At 41.8% G+C, this 21,934-nt stretch overlaps 1 protein-coding gene across 17 annotated transcripts in view; it reads right to left on the bottom strand.

The window, feature by feature from the left end:
* BIN1 (bridging integrator 1) overlaps nucleotides 1-21,934 on the bottom strand; it is a 122,328-nt gene that overhangs the window by 38,670 nt on the left and 61,724 nt on the right. For 14 of the 17 annotated variants that reach the window (XM_053402703.1, XM_053402712.1, XM_053402732.1 and 11 more), the window contains exons 3-10: nucleotides 20,382-20,436; nucleotides 19,070-19,164; nucleotides 18,553-18,648; nucleotides 11,090-11,197; nucleotides 9,082-9,174; nucleotides 3,417-3,502; nucleotides 3,108-3,183; nucleotides 645-727 (exon numbers count right to left, since the gene is read on the bottom strand). In XM_053402703.1, coding sequence (XP_053258678.1) covers nucleotides 645-727; nucleotides 3,108-3,183; nucleotides 3,417-3,502; nucleotides 9,082-9,174; nucleotides 11,090-11,197; nucleotides 18,553-18,648; nucleotides 19,070-19,164; nucleotides 20,382-20,436 — 692 coding nt within the window. The remainder of the gene's footprint in view (nucleotides 1-644; nucleotides 728-3,107; nucleotides 3,184-3,416; nucleotides 3,503-9,081; nucleotides 9,175-11,089; nucleotides 11,198-18,552; nucleotides 18,649-19,069; nucleotides 19,165-20,381; nucleotides 20,437-21,934) is intronic. The other 3 variants (XM_053402722.1, XM_053402751.1, XM_053402839.1) reach the window with 1 other exon arrangement.

Here is a 21,934-nt window from a genome sequence, read left to right as displayed (position 1 = left end):
ACTTAGGTTTAGCTACAGGCTGAGTATGAACAGGACACAAGGACAAGGGTATTGTGCCAAAGGTTGGCGCCTTTTTAAGTGGACTTGCTCTGGTGCCTTTAAAACAGCAGTCTGACACAGAGAAATTTCCTGTTCCTACCACTGTATGACATACCAGGAAAAGCTTCAATGGTTAATTTCTGTGTGTCAGTCAGCTGTTAAAAACACAGGAGCAGGGGCAGAGAAAAAGGAGGTTTCAACCATAACTGAGAACTCCATTCATAAAAAGCATGAGAGATGTTTGTTGCTTCTCACCACTCCTATGCTCCCCACCCCTCCCTGCCCTTCAATCACTACTGTTTTTCAAAATGTTGCTTCTGAACAAAACACACTATTTTTTTAAAAGTGCACAAAATCACCATAGTCAACAAATGTTAAGAACCATGTGATGTTTGGTGTGCAATGGGAGATGGCGCCCTCACAGTGGCTGCCGTATCTGCAACAGCACACAGAAAGAAAAGCATTCAGTGGGCCAATTCTTGGGCTGGCGGGGTAGAAGATTAACAACCAGTGTATCACTGGAGACCGTAGTCAAGAGAATAAGACAAACACAAACACCGACCTGCCCCGACCTTCCCACAATGCTAGATATAGTAATGACTAACCTTGGCTGAGCTTTAACAGGATAGGTGCTTGTTGCCTGTGCTTTGTCTAGATTCACAAGGACATCATTCAAGTTTTGGTTCAGCTGAAACAAAAAATTTAAAATGAATAAATAGAAGATCAACAAAGGAAAGAATTAAGCTCACAATTTTTATACAGTGGCACCTCTGGTTACGTACTTAATTTGTTCCGGAGGACCGTTCTTAACCTGAAACCGTTCTTAACCTGAGGTACCACTTTAGCTAATGGGGCCTCCTGCTGCCGCTGCGCCACCGGCACACGATTTCTATTCTCGTCCTGAGGTAAAGTTCTTAACCTGAGTTACTTCTTCCGGGTTAGTGGAGTCTGTAACCCGAAGTGTTTGTAACCTGAGGAGTTTGTAACCCGAGGTACCACTGTACAAGAGCTTATAAAAAATGCATGAAAACCTAGAGGATGGGTTGGGAACAGGATCTGGCCAGTGGGTCAAATTCTACCCTCCCCCAACAAACATACCCTAAAGGCCATTTTGACAGGTGGTGGGGCCTCCCACCTGTCAATCGGCTGGTGTCATAATGATGTCAGGTGACCCAAAACAAAACAGAACCTATTTGCAGACACAGCTTAAACCAGCAGAGAGAGGTATTTTGCATCACTGGCTTCAGTTCAAGCTGGCAATGCAACTTTCTCTTCTGACAAGTCCCACTTTGGTGCTTGCTATAAGTACAGGTGTCAGTGGGTTTCCTATAAGCACCAATCAGCTGTTTGGTGTTATAGGATGGGACCAGCTGTGCTACAGAAGTTTCCAGTAGACCTAATTAAGCCCACAGGTTGAAGGTTCCCCACCCATAACATTACAACCCAGAAACTAGGCTACGGGAAATGGTCTTCCATTCATTCCCACTGATTCATGGTCACAGAAACTGAAAGCACCAAGTCCTGTGAGCATCATTTGACTTCCAGAAACAGGTGCCGCATAAGCGAAGCCTGTGTCTCATTAGGGAAACAAATTCAGCTCGTGTTTCTACTGTTTCCTGCCTTTTCTCCCCCTTTGCCCCTTCTATCACATACTTCCACTACTATGGGCCCTTGTGTCAACACAGGGTCTTTGTTCCTCATTGCGACTTAATGCCTTCCTTCTGCTCTCTCTTCCCATCCGCAGCCAGGAGCCTTGCTTGGAACTGCAGCAGCCTTGGTTGCTATGCAACCACAGTTTGTCACTAAACAAGATGCTAGGCCAAACTTAGCGTTCATGTCGTGGGGCGGGAAAGGGGTGACGGCAGCCATGTGTTTGCCACAGCAGCAATTCAACCGACCTCCCCCAGGCTCTAATAAAACGTAGATAACTGCAAAGGAAAAAGACCTTTCACACACATAATCTTTTGCCAAAAGGGGGAAAATTGGGATACAAAATCTTGTTACCGAGTAGTAACAGGCTGTCCAAATGTGTTGGATGAATGCATCACTGCTAAGCAACATTTTACTAGTTTGTCTGGCCCTGTCTTATTCTGCATTCGCTGCTTTGAACCTTAAACTTGTTGGTTCCCTATTTTGGGATTTGTGCAGAATTCAGGGGAAGAGAAGATATAAAGTCGTCATTCCACATGCAGGCATTTAAATTTTCTGAAGCAACTGCACGGCCTATGTAACTATATGCATCGGACATTAAACGAAAACCTTTTATGGATTGGTACCAATTCAACAGCTTGACAGAACAAACTATGCCATAATAGTATAAATCAAGGCTTCTTACTCACAGGTGGGCTCACACAAGTAAAATGGAAATAGCTTCATTCTTCCAAAGCAGAAAAAATACGAGATGGCTGAAAGAACTCACTAGGCATAGCTAAAGACAGATGCAGTGGGGACAGGATGAGGGACCAGGGCCAAATGAAATGATGATTTATTTAATTGCATTTTATGTCCCACTATTCTTCCCCAGGGAAACTCAATGAAATAGACATGGTGTTCCCATGCAGAGCTGCTACGTTTCAGCAAGGCTGCTGAACTGTGAGCTTCTGGTCATGCTCTGGAACTTAAGCAGCTGGTCAGGTAAGGGCAGAGCTGCCATGCTAGCTTGCCGGCAAGTGGGTTGTTGGTGTTTACTGGAAAGAGGAGGGATGGACAAAGCAGTGGGGAGGTTGGCACACTACTAGGAGCACCTGATTGGCTCCAGAGGGACATTTCCATCATACCAGCCTCCTCATTGCCCCACAGCCTCCCCTTCTGGTAAGAAATAGTGAGCCATGGAGCTGATGTTGTGGCCCCACCCAGCATGTCACTTCTGTTCTATAACATCATGAAGGGATATGCCAGTGAGGAAAAATGCCCTAATAACAATGGGAGGTGGTACCATTATCCCTGAGCACCAACAGCTAACATAGCTACACCTCTCTTACAGTGGATGAGGAAAGGCATGGGGGAGAAGCCAGATTAGCATCAATGGTCCCCAAAGGGGGAAGAGGAAGAATGTCACCCATTGTTACCTTGCTCATTTCCTTATGGAAGTTCTCTTCTAAACCTGCGATACTCTGGAATGTGTTGACGTAGAAACCAACACGACTGGAAAATAAAACATAATATAAGTTACTGAAGACATGGGCAGCTGCTTTTCTTCCAATTATTCACTTGCAGAGCCATAATGCTCAGTGGAACTGAACCTTACGAGTTTCCACTTAGCAAAAGGAACCAAGTGGACCAAGACATCATGGCCAGAATCAGTCAAGATATCTTTACCCCTCCCCTCCAACCACATCCCCCATGAACACAATTTGTTAACTACTGCATGTGCTTACCTATTCCATAGTGAAGGCAGTTCTTCCTGAAGATCAATGTTCATCTCCTCAAACACTTTCTGGGCTTTTACTAATTCTTCTTCAGCCTAGAGAGGAAGGATGGGGCAATGATATGCACAGCCTCTGGGGTACAATTCAGGGGAAGGCTTACATGAGCTTGCTGCTGCATGCTCCATAAGTGGGTCAAGACTAGGGCATTCCAAGAACTGGGTTTCTATAGATCTTCTGCCCAGGAGCCTCTTCCCATCCACCCTACAATCCACCTCTGTAAAGAGTGTGTGTAGGAGTCTCATCTGCAGCCTGGAGCTGGCATAGGGAAGCCCTAATGATCAGAGTGGAAGAAACTGCCAGTGACCTCTGAGACTGGCTTTAGATGTGATGTGGATGCTGAGGAAGCAGAGTTTCTGTCCCATGCACTTCCTGTTCCTCAATGTCTGCATCGTGTTACTTTGTGTTACTTCCAAAGCCACTCTATGCCTTAGACTTATGGTACCCATCCATATAATCTAAGCAGTGTGATCGTAGCAGTTTGTGAGTTTTCACAAGCAATTCAATGGTAGCATTCCAAAATCCTGCTTCCCTACATTGTAGAACTTCACACACACAAAAATAGCTCCCAGGCTAAATATTCTAAGCTCAAGACCTGCTCCCCACAGAGAACAATTGTGTTATGAAGTAACATCAAAGATATTAGCAGGGTGCTAATTCAGACTGAAGGGTATTATTAGAAATTTCCCAGTGTTTTCCAGGAGCCCTATGACACTTCCACTCCCCACCCCCTGCAAGTTCAGTTTATCTTTGCAGGAAATTATGATTAATTTCCCTGACTCTTGATGACTTCCATTGTAGAGTCTTGGTCACCTTCTCCAATCATTTTCCAGTTAGGATCCTGAATCTAAATTAACTCCAATCTCACAGTCCGTTGTTTCTCTTTATTATTTTGATCACAATACTTATTAATTTTCTGCATGGCCTTTCACTCCTCCCCAGTAGTGATGAGAATGCCAATGTGTAGCTGCAGATTCTAGGAAAGTGGTACTCTAGGAAAGTGGTGGATACTGCAATAATTATCCGAGTGTGAATCTGAAATTATTAGGCAATTGGCACCATCAGAGCTATCACTGGCACAGTTATAATGCATCTGTTTCATAAATGTAATTTGGTGCAGCAAAAAGCCTAGCACAGCTGGGCTAAACAATGAATCTCGAGTCTTATCTATTCAGCAGCTTGTGTTAACAGGAAAAAAATGCAAGCAACTTACTCATACTCCACCACAAGAGCAAAAATGTCACAATGCCACAAGCCTCTATAGATCACTTATAGAAAGCATCATTGTCATGGACTGAACCTCTGGATATTTGTATTGTCAAAGGAGGCTTGTATTCTGGACTTCCTGTCCTTGCCAACAAATACAAGGGAGATTGCAGTGGTCTAGGATGCTAATATAAAAAATAAACTTTTAGTTGCTAAAACATAGATTATATTAGTAATAGTAGTAGTAGTATTTCTTACATGAGGTGTTTACTATAAAGCTAGCCTGAATCAATGATTTAATTAATTTACTCTTGCTCTGGGCAGACAGACAGAAGCAAAAAACAGATCTATCTTTATGTTGAGAAACCTAAATTAAATTCTGTTTAGGGGTTACTAAATTGATCACAGGCCAAAATTCAGAAGTAGGATTATGGTGTAAAAGTCTGCTAACTTTAGCAGTCTGCTAAATAGTTTTGTCTCTTAGTACTGTACTAAACTGCTTCTATACTCTTGCCAGGTAGAACCATTTGTGCTCGACAGCTCAGAGAATCAAAAAAAGCAATTGATACAAGTGTGCACTTATTATGACATCCCAATATGCACTAACAAAGAAGCACCCTAGGCAACATTCACTCTAGAAAGAAGCAAGAAGAGAGTTGGGGATCCAGCCAAGATTCTAGGGTTTTCCCATGAGGAGGATCATGTGGGCATCACAGAAGCAGCCAAATGACATTGCCCAACCAAATATTTATATTTGCAATAATTTGCCACTTTGGAAAGCTCAAAGCAAACTGATACATAATGGAATTTGAGGCACACCTATCCACAGGGAAGGACTTTGGCTCAGTGGGAGATCACCTGCTCTGCATACAAGAAGGTCCCACGTTCAATCCCTGGCATTTCCAAGTAAGGCTGAAAGAGACCCTTGCCTGAAACACTTAAATGCCCAAATTATAATGTATACGACAGCACATAAAAGCAGTTGTGTCAGTCATCTGCTTTTCTTGGTTCTCCTGTGTCCAACTAATCTTTAGGAGATTAATTCTTCTAGTTGCTTTTTATTGTTGTGTTGCCTTTTTTAAAATACAGGCACAGCGCTTTGTGGTCAAGAAACAGGATCCTTTAAGGCCTGCTGCTAACTATCTGAGGTCCTTTCACCCTTCCAACCCAATAACCTGCTTGCAGATTCTTAACACTGGGCTTCAGAATTCAGTCAAATTTTAGACTCCAGTGTGATCTGATTAGATTTCGCCCCTATTAAGAGAGCCCCCAACTCAGCAAGATGAAATGGCAGCATATCCTATCCAGCAAGCTTCAGGAGTTTGCTTGCCATATCCACTTTGAGATGTGCTGTTTCTGGGCCTGTTTCATGAAGCAAGCTTCTGTGTTGCTTCTTAGCAGCATTTCAAGTGAGTTGTAGGAAGGCAGGAATTTGCTGTCCTAAGCAGTCAGCATCAGTCTCTATCCATTGCCACCCCACCCATCACCCTCAAATCTGAACACATTCCAGAAGAGAACATGCTGCTTGAGAAGTAACTTTGGTTCTGGCGTAGCTCTCAAAAAGCTCATCTCCCACATTTATCTTTAAAGGGTCCACATTCCAAGTTTAACTGCTTGAGGAGCAAAGGGGCTTCGGTCTACACCAAAGAATTCGCTTTGAGACTCTGATTTAAAAGACTGAAATGATAGCAGAAAGCAGGAAAGATCTGTGGAATGTAGTCCAACCCATGGGTCAGTAGCTGACAGGCTTAAGATGTTGCACAAACTGAGGCAATTTGTACATGAAGAAGTAGGACTAAATCAGATCTTGAATCCTGTCAACAGCCTGCTAAGTATCACCTGATGCAGCAAAGTGGGCAGTTTTACACACACACACACACACACACACACACACACACACCAGCCCAGAAAGAAGCAAAGGGAATCCTTTTGACCGTGGTTTTAAACTTTACATCAGAGGAAGATCTCTAGTAAACCAAGAAGCTGGTAACTCAATTAAAGATTTGGAAGTCTCTCTTTTGAGGTCTTTACAGTTCACTGAAGCCAGACTGTTCTGACTAGGCCAAGCCTAAAGATATATTTTGCAGCTTTTCACACACCTAGTAAAACATAAAATCCCCAATCCCCAAACCAACAAATGCATGGAGAGCTATTTCTAGAAGCTGCCCCCAAACATTTCAGCAGCCTCCTATAAAGTTCTGAGTAGCCAAATGCTAGCTTTTGTGGTAGGGGTAGCTAACCATTTAAAGACAGAGGGTTGCACTGACCCATGGTCAGCCCTCTGAAGGTGGACGGAATATCAAAACAGGCATTACTGAAGAGTGGGTGTGCCCCTTCTATTTTTAAGGACAAGTTGTGGGGGCACAACAACCTTTTGTCACAACAGAATCACAGCAAGGGACCAGTCAGAGGAAAAATGGACAAAGCGGGGGCTTGGAGGGCCACATAACTCCATTGATTTGCAAGCTTCTTGGTATCACAGTAGGGAACCTATGGGAGCTGTGTGGGTGTGTGGGTGTGTAAGAGAGATTGGGGAGGGGCAAAGAAAAAAACTATGGCCCACAGGCTACAGGTTAGCCACCACTACTTTACTGTATACACAAATGTACATGGATAAAACTACAAATTTGTAAGTAGCATTAACTCAGTGACCAGCTCCTTGTGAACATACAAGAAATGTGGTTCCTTCCAACCAAGCTAATGAGCTATTGTCCTCCAGTCCTTTAAGAGAGTATTTGTTTTCTTTCCTCTGTTGCTCAGTTCCTCATCTGCCAGTTGCATCATCTATCTTCCCCTCCCCACTCCCAGGAATGCCTTGTGCCAGAAAGGTTTCCAATAAGGAAGCTGAAGTTTCCCTCTCCTTTGACAAGTTGGTGTCCAGTGACTTTCATTGGTTTATTACAGAACTCCTTCCCAAACCAGTCCATGAATCTTAAGGATTATTGCCAGGATTTCATTTTAACTGGCAACTGCCCCCCCTTCTGATGATTTTGGAAAACTAGAAGCTAGAAAAAGCTTCAGAGTTCAGTCTGTATCTAATCCACTGCTAAAGGAGTGGAAATTTGTACAAGCTTGCTCCAGATCCAGTTACAAAACCTCTGGACTTCAGAGAAAGCTGAATTATAACATAAGATGTATGATAGCCATCTTCAAATATCTGGAAGCTTGTCATATAGATGACGTAAATTTGTTGATCCAGGTGGTAGGAGCCAAACCACAAGACAAAGTAAAAAATTAATGACCTATTTGACAATAAAACAGATTCCCTTGGAAAGTGGTGAATTCTCCGTTATTAGAGATTTTTAAACAGAGGGTGGATTGCCACCCATCCCAGATGCTGCAGGAGTAGAATTCCTAGAATGACAGGGGGTGAACTAGAAAATCTTGGAGGTGCCTTTGCAACTCTAAAATCTATAAAAGGGAAGCAGGACCTGACAAAGGATATTGCAGGCAATCTAAGAAAGGGAGACTCAGGAAAAGGGACTCTCTTCACCCCAACTTGTCACATGCTTAAACCAAATGAGCCGGAAGGGAGGCAAGAAGAGAGGTAGCAGAAGCATCAATGCTATCATCCCTTGGATGCTCAAGCAGAGAAATTCTCATGAATTAATGGCCAGTTTATGGGGAAGGAGAAGAGTGGCTGTGGAATGGGAACCATGGACAAAGCAACAAGAAGGTTGATGTTTCAGTGAGACCGGGACGTGTTTGAGCATGGGAGAGCAAATGGGGAGAGGAGGTATTGCTGTGAAGATTTTTATGACAGGAAAAGCATCTGAGTGACAGGAGAAGGGAAAATTATATAAGCAGCAGAAATCTGCATGTCACCTAAACATCAACCATATCTCCCATCCATCCATGTAATGTCTCAGAAACAAGAAGCACCATACCAAATATAATCAACTGGAAGCTCCATAAGCAACTCATCATTCCTGATTAACTACCACCAGCTGGCATCCATGTGTGGAGGAAATGGTCCTTAGGGCATTGGGTCTTGAGGCTAAGACAAGGGTGGAGCTAACCCAACACCTCTCAACCTATTCTCTAACTGATTGTCCCATAAATAATCTGGCTGATGTGCAAGGCATTGCACTATACTATTGGTGGCAAATTTGTTTAACAGCAGGAATAGCCGACAAAGAAAACAAGTTTGGGAAATTACAGAGTCTTTAAAAAAAAAACCCCAAAAAAAACATTGCTCTAAGAACAAAATACAAGTTGGTTTGGTGTTGTCTCATTGTATTACATTTTTATTCCAATGTACAGAAAGCTAAGTCACTTCTTTGGAGAAAAGGAGTGCCTTACAAGGATGCTTAGCAGAGTGAATGCTGCCTGAGGGTGAAGAGCACAGCAGAGGGGTTCAGCCAGGGAGAGGGCATGCAGGGTTAGAGAGGAAGGTGGGCTCGGCTGTCACCTGGTTCCGCAGCAGATTAGTCTGAGCTACGAGATGTGCTTGCAGCTTCCCTTGGCACCACTGAGGCGCAGCTTTCTCAAGCAACGAGACAGGCTGTGTGAGAGCGTTTTTCAAAACAAAGACAAGAAAACAAACGGGACAGATTTTGAGAACTTTGTTTTTTAAATATATATATATATAAATCTCAAACGGTAAGAGGGTTATCAGGCCAGGCTGAGACAACAAACCCTGGCAAACAGGAGAGAAAGGAAGCATTAAGAGATAAGTCAAAGGGTGAATCCTACGTGGCATGCCAAGTCTAGCAGTAATTAATGCTCCATGGTGTGGGTCAGAAAACACCAAGGCCAGCAGAGTTTACGAGCACTCCAGCTGCAGAGAGCAACAGAGAAGAAACTGTTAGTCATTTAGACAGCAACAAAACCCAGCTTGGAGGAAGATGGATCCCCCCTCTGTGAGACACCAGCAACTTTTAAGAAAAGACAGGATTAGGAGACACCATTATTACAGCCATGCGGATTATTCAGAATTTGCAGCATTTTTAACGATACATTATAAAACACAGCTGGTGAAGTCTGCTCTTTAGAGTGATTCTTGTGCCTTTAAACACCAGGTTGGTACAGAGATGCCTCTCCTCTCTCTGTGAGTAGATCCTCACTGCCACCATGGGCACCAGGCAGGAGGGCCAAGGGGCCTTCCCGCCATCAAAATTTTCAAGGAGGGGGCTGGAGCCCCTCAATATCCCACAGTGACATACACTTGCCATGAGTGCACGCCACATGACGTGCTCACATCACTCATGCATGCCACGAGACATGCTCACAAGATGTGAGCGCAGAAATGGTGGAACAGAGGTATAAGTCCCTGAGCTCTTGTTAATGGAGCCCCTCTGAGGTGGGTGACCTTGGCAGGTGCATAACAGTGCTAACCCTTGACACTACAAATCTGTTTCACCTTTTCTCCCCTGAAGGAAAAATGGCATCGATCAATATACTCTTCTCTACAGTCACTGCAATACAGTTATGCAAAAGTTTACATTTCACTGAATACAGTTGCACTTACATGTGAATATGCATAAGATTGTGTTCTGCATTGTTAAATTAAAAAAAAAGCTGATAGCAAGTATACAAGAAGGCCATGAGTATGAGAATAGAAGAATTATCCACCAGTAATTATATGTCTATCCCTTTCAGAGCAAAAAGAACATTTATGAAGAGAAGGTGAATCAAGAAGATACTGAAACCCAGTTTCTAAGCAGGTGTTGATGCCATACTCATAAATCACCCCACATAACACCCATAATTTGCTTCATCAATAATACTTGAAGTGGCCTTTGATGGGAAAACAGAGCTGCTCCTTATTTCAAGGAGGACAATGTACCCTAGTCTCTCACCCAAGAGCATATCTAGGGCCTGGGAACAATCTGCTGCTAGCTGGTGCTTCAGCGTGGACATGATTTATCCAATCAGAAGAGCATGGGCTCATCCAGAAGCCCTAGATGCTTTGACAATTGAGAAGAAAAGACCACCAAGGAAGGGTAGCTCCTGGAGTCATTCTCCATACTGAGGCTGCAATAGCCTCCATCCTTCGAAGACTTCCCTTTCTTCCTTTGCATAATTCCTTCATCTCAGTACAGGCACGGGCACCTGTTGACATACCATCTGTGCAGTAAAGTATCAGCTTCTGCACTGCTTTTCAATCACATTTTTCAGGAATTGTGCATGTTCTACCATTTGCTTTTTTGACTTGTAACAGGATACGTTCTCTGACGAAAGAAAGTTAGTTTATTTATTATGAAATGTTCTGAAAAAGGACATAGCTAGAGACATTAACATATTAATACTATACTTTCTTCTAAGGGAAAATAAATAGTAGTAGTTTCATATTTGAAAAAACAAAACCACCAACAATATCCTAAATTACTTAGTTAAGGAGAGAGAGAGAGAGAGAGAGAGAGAGAGAGAGAGAGAGAGATGATTTAGGATGTCATATCTGATCAAGGGCACTTTACCTTGGCAATTTTAGCTTCATCTTTTTTCTTTGCAGTCTGTAGAGATTCATAATGGTGCCTGGCACTGTCGTAATCTACAAGTTTCCTTCCCCGCTTAGCAATGCGAGACTGGAAGAAGGTGGAGAGGGGAAAGAAAGGAAGAAAAATATCATTTGAACACCAAAGCCATGCTAATTAGTGGACTAATGATCTTTACAGTCGTCTACAGCTCACATACATACTGCTCAGGATGCCAACACTCTGCAATTGTTTACACTGAAACATTCTAAAGTGGCAAGATGGTCAGTAGAAATCAAAAGACATCCATTCAACCTTTCCCTACACAGGAGTTATTACAGAACTGGAGAGTTTTTAGAGAAGGAATTTCAGGAGGGTTTCCCTGAAAAATAAAGTTGTGTGTGTGTGAATACTTCAGGGTTACACAGAGTCTGATAGTACTTCTCTTTTGTGTATCAGTGGAGTGATTTTGGCTACAAACTACATAAATCTTGAGCATGGAAAGACTCCAATTAGCATTAGTATAGCAGCATCCTTAACAGGCAATAAGCAAGGAAATTCCACTATTTAGCAAGAATGCTGTGTAATTTTCTTCGTCTTTATTCATGCATTTTCAGTAGTAAATGTCAAGCGGGTGCTGCGTTACGGGAATTCGGTGGCTGTGGAAACGTACCAGACTGATTATACAATAGTAAATACAGATAAAGAACCCCCTATTTTATTTTATTTTTATATAATATTTTTATTGAACAATTTTTTATATAACAGAAACAAAACATACATGAACAAACATTCAACAATAATAAAACATAAAACAAGTACCATTTCATAACCCAATTTCTAAACCTTACTTCCTCGACCTCCTCTTACTTCCCGTTTCTGTATTCCAAATTCTTACAGTTATTCAGCGAAATCTTGCCTTATTTTATTATAAATTTATGCTAATCACCCTTATTCTCTTTGTCATAACCTTTACTGATAGTAACCATTTGTTTTAATCCAACATCATTCTAACTGTCTCCAATTTTATAATATTTCTTTAAATAGTCCTTGAACTTTTTCCATTCTTCTTCCGCCGCTTCTCTTCCCTGGTCTCGGATTCTGCTCGTCATCTCTGCCAAGCTCATATAGTCCATCACCTTCATCTGCCATTCTTCCAGTGTGGGTAGATCCTGTGTCTTCCAGTACTTTGCAATAAGTATTCTAGCTGCTGTTGTAGCATACATAAAAAAAGTTGTATCTGTCTTTAACACCCCCTGGCCGACAATACCCAAGAGAAAGGCCTCTGGTTTCTTGGGGAAAGTATATTTAAATACCTTTTTCAGTTCGTTATAAATCATTTCCCAGAATGCCTTAATCTTCGGGCACGTCCACCAGAGGTGAAAGAATGTACCTTCCTTTTCTTTACATTTCCAACATTTATTATCAGGCAAGTGATAGATCTTTGCAAGCTTGACTGGGGTTATGTACCACCTATAAATCATTTTCATTATATTTTCTCTTAAGGCGTTACACGCCGTAAATTTCAACCCGGTGGTCCACAACTTTTCCCAATCAGCAAACATGATGTTATGACCAATGTCCTGAGCCCATTTAATCATACTTGATTTTACCATTTCATCTTGTGTATTCCATTTCAGCAGCAGATCATACATTTTTGACAAATTCTTAGTACTGGATTCTAACAGTTCAGTCTCTAATTTTGATTTTTCCACCTGGAAGCCTATTTTTCTGTCTAGTTTAAACACTTCATTTATTTGGTGATAATGTAGCCAATCTCTCACCTTCCCTTTTAATTTTTCAAAACTCTGCAATCTCAGTTTGTCCCCTTCCTTTTCCAAGATTTCCCAATATCTTGGCCATTTCGACTCCATATTTAGCTTTTTAACTGCCTTAGCTTCCATTGGTGATAACCATCTTGGAGTCTTATTTTCCAGCAAGTCCTTATATTTAACCCAGACATTCAGCAGTGCTTTTCTGACAATATGGTTTTTGAAACTTTTATGCGCTTTAACCTTGTCATACCACAAATATGCATGCCACCCAAAAATATTGTTAAATCCTTCCAAATCCAAAATGTCTGTGTTTTCAAGAAGCAGCCATTCTTTTAGCCAGCAGAAAGCTGCCGCTTCATAGTACAATTTAAAGTCTGGCAGGGCAAACCCCCCTCTTTCCTTTGAATCCGTTAATATCTTAAATTTTATTCTGGGCTTCTTGCCCTGCCAGACAAATTTAGATATATCTTTCTGCCACTTCTTGAAACAAGAACCCCCTATTCCCCTTTCCCTGACCCCACCATTCATTGCATGTGTATATACCATTCGCACAGAGGTAAGTTGTTCAACAAGATTGTTTGTAAATATTGAGATCAATTACAGGCATTAGCCAATATCTTGCTAACATTGCTTTTAAGTATCCATTTTATTACACAATCGAGGATGATCTCCATTGGCAACTTCCCACATAAAAAATGTTCCTTGTCATTCTGCCAAGCAGAACCTCTTTTAAATCCACCCTTATATGGTCAAATGTCAAAAAAGGTTTTTGTTTATTTTTCAGGATGAAATTAAATAAATCTGACCATTCAGTAATACTGAGCAAGTAATACTGAGTTGTGATTCTAAATTCATGTTAGCAATTGAAAGAGCACTAACAGGGGTCAGTAGTTTTTCCCACACTGAAAGTGTCTGGAAGTCAAGGAACAATCTTCAGAACACAAATTCACACCAAATGCAGCTGCTTGTCACCCAACAGACACTGAGGGAGGGCATTGGCACATAGAGAGGGGGAATCAGCTGTTTGCACCAGAAGGAACTGTTGACTCCAGGGTCCAGTAACCACCATGGAGTGGTTACTCAGCCTAACCTAGCCCATACAGATTGGTTTTAATTTTTTGAAGCATTCGTACCTTGGCCTTTCCTTCTAAAAGGCTGGTGAAAATATTAACTATTTAAAATATCAATTACAAAAACATCAAACACTAAACACAATAAAACAACATTAAACCCCCATTAGCAGTTCATCACATTATATAAACTATAACCATCTTCCCACAGCAAAAGTGATCCATGTTCATACATTCAGTTTCCTATTACAGTCATACCTTGGAAATCGAATGGAATCTATTCCAGAAGTCCATTCTACTTCCAAAATGTTCAAAAACCAAATCGTGGCTTTTGATTGCCTGCAGGAAGCTACTGCAGCCAATCAGAAGCTGCAGAAGCCCCGTCAGATGTTCGGGTTTCAAAAGAACGTCCACAAACCAGAACAATCACTTCCAGGTTTGCGGCATTCAGGAGCCAAAACGTCCAAGTTCCAGGGCGTTCAGGATCCAAGGTGCAACTGTACACCACTTATGATCACAAGGTGGTTCCAAACTCTAATAAACAATTTAATACCAACATTAAAATAACATCCATAGTACAATAGAGCAAGCAGATGTCATTTCATAGTTAATCTCATCCAGATTAACTTCCTCCAAAAGGACATGATGAAGAGGTAATTCTTTAACGGGTGCTGAAAACATCAAATCAAGGGATTGTATCAGACAGCCACTGTCTATACTGCCTTTTCAGCATCTATTGAAGACCCTCTGTTTTCTACAAGCCTTTTGAAGTGGAGATTCTTATCCCAGACTCTATCTGCACTGGACTTGAACTTATATATATATATATATCTATTTCTATTATTCATCAATTCAAGGTGTTTCATGGGAAGCAATACACAAATGAAATAAATAAAATAAATGTGGCAAAACCCAATGAAGGTAGATTGGACATCAGATTCCACAGTCAGAGGCCACCCTCTTAAATAACTGCTACACTTCTTCAAATAGTAGGTGACAATTCAGGAACAACTGGCATGAAGTGTTACGTTTGCCAAGTCTAACAACAAACCATGTAAACACTTCAAGGAATTACGCAGTGTCCTCTTTTAAGAACATGTGGCTTTTGTTGCATCTATTTCTCAGTCTGTCCATTGTGCACTCTCTCACCCCTTTCCTGGGCTTGCCAGACCAGCTGCAGTTCATTCATGCTTCATCCATCTCTGGTTTAATTAAATACCCAGTACAGCACTGAATGCAGCCACTGGGCATCTTTCAAGAACTCAGCGGAATTAAAAACACCAGAACAGATTCCAGATGCTCCTAACAAGGAAGCCACTTTAAATTAAGAAGGCCTTTAAAGCCACCAGAAAGATTCGCCTACTAATATTTCAGTGGTTATGGAAAAGATGCATGTAAAACAGCTGGTTATTTCACCTCTACTGTCTGAAACATTCTCAACTAATAGTAAGAAAAGTGAGTGGAATGGAGTGGAGAAACTATTGTACATGGACAATAGAGACCTGGGTTCAGGACCCATATTAGATGAACTTGGGCAAAGTCTCAACCCGACCTATCTCAGAGGGTTGCTATGAGGATTAAAAATGGGATAACCCCATGTACACCCTCCTGAGCAAATGTGATAAATAAGATGAGGGTGGAGAGGGAGGGAGGGAGGGAGGGAGGGAGGGAGGGAGGGAGGGAGAGAGAGATGAAATGCCATGAAATGAGGAGGCCTCTAACAGTGCAATATGATGTTTTCTCAAAACTAAGTTCCAATGTGTTCAATTGGGCTTAGTCTCAGGGAGTGTACAGAATTACGCTGTGCTGCTGCAAAGCTACAATCCTATGCGCACTGAACTTTGGACACCATGCAAAATTCAGTGGAACTTATTACTTCTAAGTAAACAACAATAACAGTGGAAGTCCTTCCCACTATTTAGAGGAGCTCAATGAAATCTCAAGATCCTTTGGAACACCAAGGAATTTATGTAGCTTCTGCATTTCCTTAATTGAAATACAGACGTTTTAATACCCTGCAACCACCCAAGGGTGATACATTCATAAAAACACTTTCCCATACCCCAGGCAGAAGGGGTCTTCTGGGTGCAAATTAACTAGAGTGTGAACTCTAAACTGAGGAGGGAGGAGCCCTCAATTTCTATATATATAGTCTGACAGCCACTGACTGTTGACAGAGTTATGAAAAGGAGGCTCTCCTGAGCTCTAAGCTGTTCCTGCTGAAGAGTTTCCAGCAAGTGGCCAACCAGGTCGGCAGAAACTTACGTATGGCACTAACTAAAGAAAAACTACAGCCACAGGTTATCCGTGTAGCTGCCTGATACTAAATGGAGGAAAAAACACATAAACACAGTATCTTTTGCAGAATGGATTAATTGAAGGAGGAAGGGAGGGCAGCTTGCTTTTGTCTCCCTTTTGGGATTCAGCTAAGGGGGTTAAACGGGGTATCTGATTTCACTGGGAGAAAGCCAAGCTGACCTTTTCCATGTGGGAACGTAGTTACAAGTACTGCCATATGGCAACTACATCTCCTTTTTTCAACCTTCTCAAAGCCATTCAGGAATTGGGAGAGCAGCAGTCACAGGATAGAATCCAGCATTTGGGAAAGTTCTCAGGAGAGGACTGGAATTATCCCTAGCAAATCTATGCCTTTTTTAAAAAAACTCCCCCCCCCCAAATAACTTTGCCAGATGCAAGCCATCCCTGAAAAGTACATAGCCAGCAATAATGGATTCCTTGTTATGATGTTTCCTTCGGGGGAGAGGGGGTATTAAAGGAAGGAGAGAAAGAATAAGAAGCCGGACCCTTCTGCTGAAAATAGATATATCTTCATATATTTACAAAAGAGAATAATTCATCCACAGATGCATTATTTATTTATTTTAAATTTTTCAAATGAACTTTCTTTAATTCACATCTATATATATTGCAGAACTGCATAAATTAAATTAAGATTTACATAGTCTTTGTTTACATAATATATTCTACACGCACAGCTTCAGCTTTTGTGATGCAGAGCAAGTGATGTGCAGAATGTGCATTTTTGCACAAAATATGCACAGTCCGATGTTGGCTTTTAGGTCTTTTGATTTTTTAAAGAGCTTTAGGCAAAGTAAAGAAAATGTACCACTTCATTATACACGTATTATTATTATTATTATTATTATTTAAAAATTAAATGAGACCAAAAAAACCCTGAACAGATCTTGTTCCCATGCTAATCTTATATATGCTTAAGGCCATCAGATAAATGGATCAGAGTTGGATGCAGGGGAAGAAAATTATGTATCTGAAAGAGGAAACTATAAAAGAAAGTATTTGTGCATGTTACATGGGGAGGGGCGGTGTAACACAGAAGTTAACATCTGCCAGGAAATTGAGCAAGGAATCTTTTTCATCATACTGAATAGTGCTTCCTGATGCAACACACATTCTATAATGTTGGCAAACCTCTTATTGCAAATGAGATTCATTTAGCCCCCTCCTCCCTAATTCTATCTCTGGTGCTGTGCCGATGATTTCTCCAGTGTGTCTTTTTTAATCATCCTCTGTCAAATAATGAGGAAAGAAAATGAATTTGAAATTTATAAAAAAAAGGACAGAGAAAACTTTAGTGAAATGCTCATGGGTTGGGGGGGCAAGGCTTTTGTGGTGCTTATCTTCCCTTTTGAGGTGGTCAATCAGTGTTTGTCAGTGCTCTTTCTTTCATTCTACAAATCATCTCACCAGTGGTTGCACGCTGCAGCCTTCCCAGGTGCCCATGCCCAGAGGAAGACATCACAAGGACACTCCTCCCAACATGGGGGGCTTTATCAGATCAAGTAGGACAGGCAGCTAGGGGAGGCTGCAGAGTGCTAGAGAAATGTTTACTGGAAAGAAACTGCACAGGCACCCTCAGCCTCCGAACAACAATAAGGTAAGATCAAAACTCCACCCACACTGAAAATTCTAATGGAATTCTGCCCTGAGAATGAAGCAGGGGAAAAAGGAAATCTGCTTCTCAGGGAAGGAAATATTTTCAGAATTTGGAGGACACATTTCAGCACAGCACTAGTTTCATGAAAAACTACAATTGTTCTGGAGGGGCTTTTACTTTCAAACATTTAGCAGAAACACTGCTCCCAGATTCGTGTGATTTTTATGTTTTTAGTCACACCAAGGCTAGCAGTATGTTAATTATTGGTTGTATGTTTTAAAATCGTATTGTATTTGTTTTCATGTGTTTATGAAGACAGGCAAGCTCTGAACTAATGATTTATTCATTGCTACGAAAGACTGTGTTTTTAGAGCAAGAAGCCCAAGTCCTCTCTAGGTCTCAAGGGAGAGAAACAAATTGTATTGAACTCGATTTCAATTGTTGCCATCCTGGCAAGTAAAGATTCATCTTCAAGTCTTGCGCAGTGGTCTACTTTATCACTAAGGTTTGAGGGTGAAACCTCTGCATCACTCTGAACGACTGAAAAAATAGATAAAATCTGCTAGTCGTTATTTCCACCATTGCCCAAAGTAGACAAGATAAGATCCCACAGAGTTCCTTACAAAACTCTTCCTTGATGCATAGTTCACACAAACTCCATTTTTTAAAAAAGGAACACAACAGAAAGTAAAGGAAACTGCATACTTTTATGTCTGGGAACTGGCCGAGGTAGGTGTCCATAGTTAGCAGTGCCTGATCCACCAGCTTCTGATGAAAGTCTGTCCACAGCAGGTCACTGTTCTAGAAGAATATAAGGAAACATGTAATCTATCAGCAGCAACAGTGCAAAACATGGCAACACTATGCTTTTTTCTGGATCATTTCACACATTTGTCTGGAGGGCAAACCCAGACTTAGAAACGAGCTGCCATTGTTTCTCAAAACACTGATAGGAGTACCTGTAAGATACATGTCTCATACATGTCTCTGATATGTTTCTTATGTTGATATCTACTTTCTAAAGAGATGTGCATGAGCTATCCACAGGTATCACATTTTGCTGCATTGGCTGGGATACATGCATTGATAGATGCAGTGGTGTTGTCCAAACCAGGTCACTGTGCTATAACCCCTAAATCAGTTCAACAGCTATAGTCCCTATGAATGAATGAGGGAATGCAGATCATAATACATAAGTGATGCTAATGGAACAGAACCTCACCTCTGATATTTTGTTAGTATCATCTCTTCCCGGCCAATCTGGCTCATACACTTCTTGCAAACACTCTGTCAGTTTCTTGGAGGCTTCGTGCATTGCTTGGAGATAGAAAAAAAGAGACTCCAAATTTTGAATGACACAGTAGCGTCCCATCAAGTACCCAACCCAAAAAGCGAACAGGGGAAATGAATCTTCCTTATTGACCAAGGCCTTATCCCAAACCCATGGCAATTCTTTAAGAGAATTGTTTCCAAGGCAAGCAAAGCAGGGCGTATAACACAGAGGCAACACACACACAAACCAAGTGCTATTATATATATATAACATATATTCCTCTAGTGCAGGCATCCAAGAGAGAAGTATAAATTTTTGTTTCAAAAATCTGTAAACCAATACTTTTGGAAGTGGCCAATTTTTAGATCTGAACATAGATAGATAGGGGGGATAGGGTTTGCATTTACATTTAAGTATTTACTTGGTCAATTTTTACAATGGACTGGATTTCTCTTTCTCTCCCTTCTCCCCTCTCTATAATCATAGAAAGCATATTGAGAGATCCTATATAAAAACAAAAATATTAGAAAGAGAAAGGGGAGAGAGGGACCAACTGAGAAGATAAGCTTCCCATTTTGATTGTTTGTCTAAACTCCATCCTGTATCAAAGGAATAAGTGCATCTTATAGAAGATGCCACTTACCGGTTACTGATCATATGAAATGCCACAGAGGGCAAATCCCTTGATAGCAAGTGATCCCAGCATTTATAAACACCACTGGAGTCTTGTCTGAACATTGTGTTTTTGTGGCATGCACCCAGGGGATGAGAACTTCCCATGCTACATTAGAACAAAGTAGCAGCTGCCCCTGACAGATATTTGCTGTCCTCCACTGAAAGTTCCTGAAACTGCTTAGTTCTGTATGTGTAGTTTTCTCTAGTTAATGCAGACAGTGCCTCTTTGCTGGTATACTGGAGTGGCCAGTGTGGTGGGGCAGAGCACTGCTGCTTACCTGAGCAGGGTAGGGAGGGGTCAATGCCACGGTGTGGTTGGGACTATGTGGCACAGTGGCATAGCCTAATCCAGTGCTCCCTCTGGTGCACCCATACAGCCCTGACCTCACTTCCACCTTCCCCCATCCCAGAACTGTCCAGGTAAGTAGCAGTGACTCCGCTGTTGTGGGAGGGCAGCTCTGTAGCATCGCCCCACCATGCTGGCCACTCTTGACACCAAGAATAAAACACACACAAGCCCTGAGAGCATTTTTAGAATTGTCTTCTGTGGGGAGAATGACATCACAGCAATTTTTCCAGGTGTTACCTTTTACTGAAGCCAGGTATGTCCGGAGATCCTTCTGCAGCTTGCTTCCCTCTGTCTGAAAAGATAGTAAATGGAATCAGTAAGTAGGCTACACAGCAGCAAAATAAAATAAAAGGCAACAGTTTGTTTCCAGGCACAAGTAATCAAAAGTGCTGGTGTTGATCTTTCAAGCTCTCAAGAAAGGGTGGGGAACCTGTGGTCCTCCAGATGTTATTGGACTCCAACTCCCGTCAGCCCCAAGCAGCATGGTCAACGGTCAGGGGTTGTGAGATTTGTAGTACAACAAGTGAAGGCCCACAGATTCACCAACCCTGCTGCAAAGATCAGGATGCTTAGAAGAACAGCCTTCTCCCCTGTGAACCTGCCTAATCTCTAGGATCAACCTTTCACTATGCTTTCACCATGGGAGTGGCAAACAGAGAGAGGGCCTTCTTAGTGGCAGTGCTGCATTTATGGAACACTATCCCCAAACAAAGCCTTCACTTACGTGCCAGGTTAAGGCCTTTTTATGATGTCATTTGATTAATCAGAGAGTGTTCCCTTATTTCAACAGTCTACTTCAGAGAAAGGCAAACAAGAACGACAACCTTAATTTCATCAACTACAAGCACCACCAAGTACTTGGCAGCCAAAGTAGGGCCCCCAGTTTGATGCTGAATTGCAACTCCTTCTTGGGAGGGATCCTTTTCCAGCTTTTATTCTCAGACTTGACCAGCATTTCCAACACCTTTCAGATATGGCAGAACCTCTCCTCTCCCAATGGTTCTGTCTTCACAACTTATTTCCAAAGAACACAAAGGATAGAGGATCGTCATGTGCTGGTTGCCCTTTCACAGCTATATTTAACAAATGGTTGAGCAGGATTTTCTGCTACCACAAAAGCAGCTGAAGACCTTCCAAAAGGAGGATGCAGAGACAGGGTGGGGGGTGCCATGGTCTGACAGTCATACATAATATTGCATTTCAATTTTTCTTTCATCTCAGTAAAGGGGGCTTTAAAGAGAGCAAACTCACAGAACATCTGCCTCAGGTGCTACTAAGCTTTGAGGAGGCGTTTCCTACTATTATTCTCCTTTTTCAAGTAGTGCAGTTAAGTAATCTTAAACTAAATTTAGACTCCAGACTTACCGGTTGTTTGGATGGCATTGTATGTTATTTCACTTATTTTGAAATAAGTGAGAAAGTCATGTACTGAGGGTCCCTCCTGCTCATTCTGTGGAATGGGGCTCTGCCTGGATGGCTGCCCCCATATCCTGCCCCATTTAATGGCACAACTGCCTGTCTCTTGCACAGTTACATCGTTCACCTGTTCAGATTGCTAGCTGTCATTTCATAGCAAATCCCAACACATCCTCAAAGTCCTCACAGGGAATGAATAACGGCAGCATCATTCATTATTCACCCATCACAGACTGACATAGTGCTCCAACCCAGTGTTTACAGTAAAAGGAAAGGAGCAGGATGGATAAGGTTGTTTAATCAATCCCAGCAGCTCACAGTTGATTCCCGAGAACAGATTTGCTATTTAGACAGTTGATACGAACATTTTCAGC

The sequence above is a fragment of the Podarcis raffonei genome, chromosome 1 (genome assembly GCF_027172205.1).
Source record: "Podarcis raffonei isolate rPodRaf1 chromosome 1, rPodRaf1.pri, whole genome shotgun sequence".
NCBI lineage: Eukaryota > Metazoa > Chordata > Lepidosauria > Squamata > Lacertidae > Podarcis > Podarcis raffonei.
This window is presented reverse-complemented; position numbering and strand designations above follow the sequence as displayed.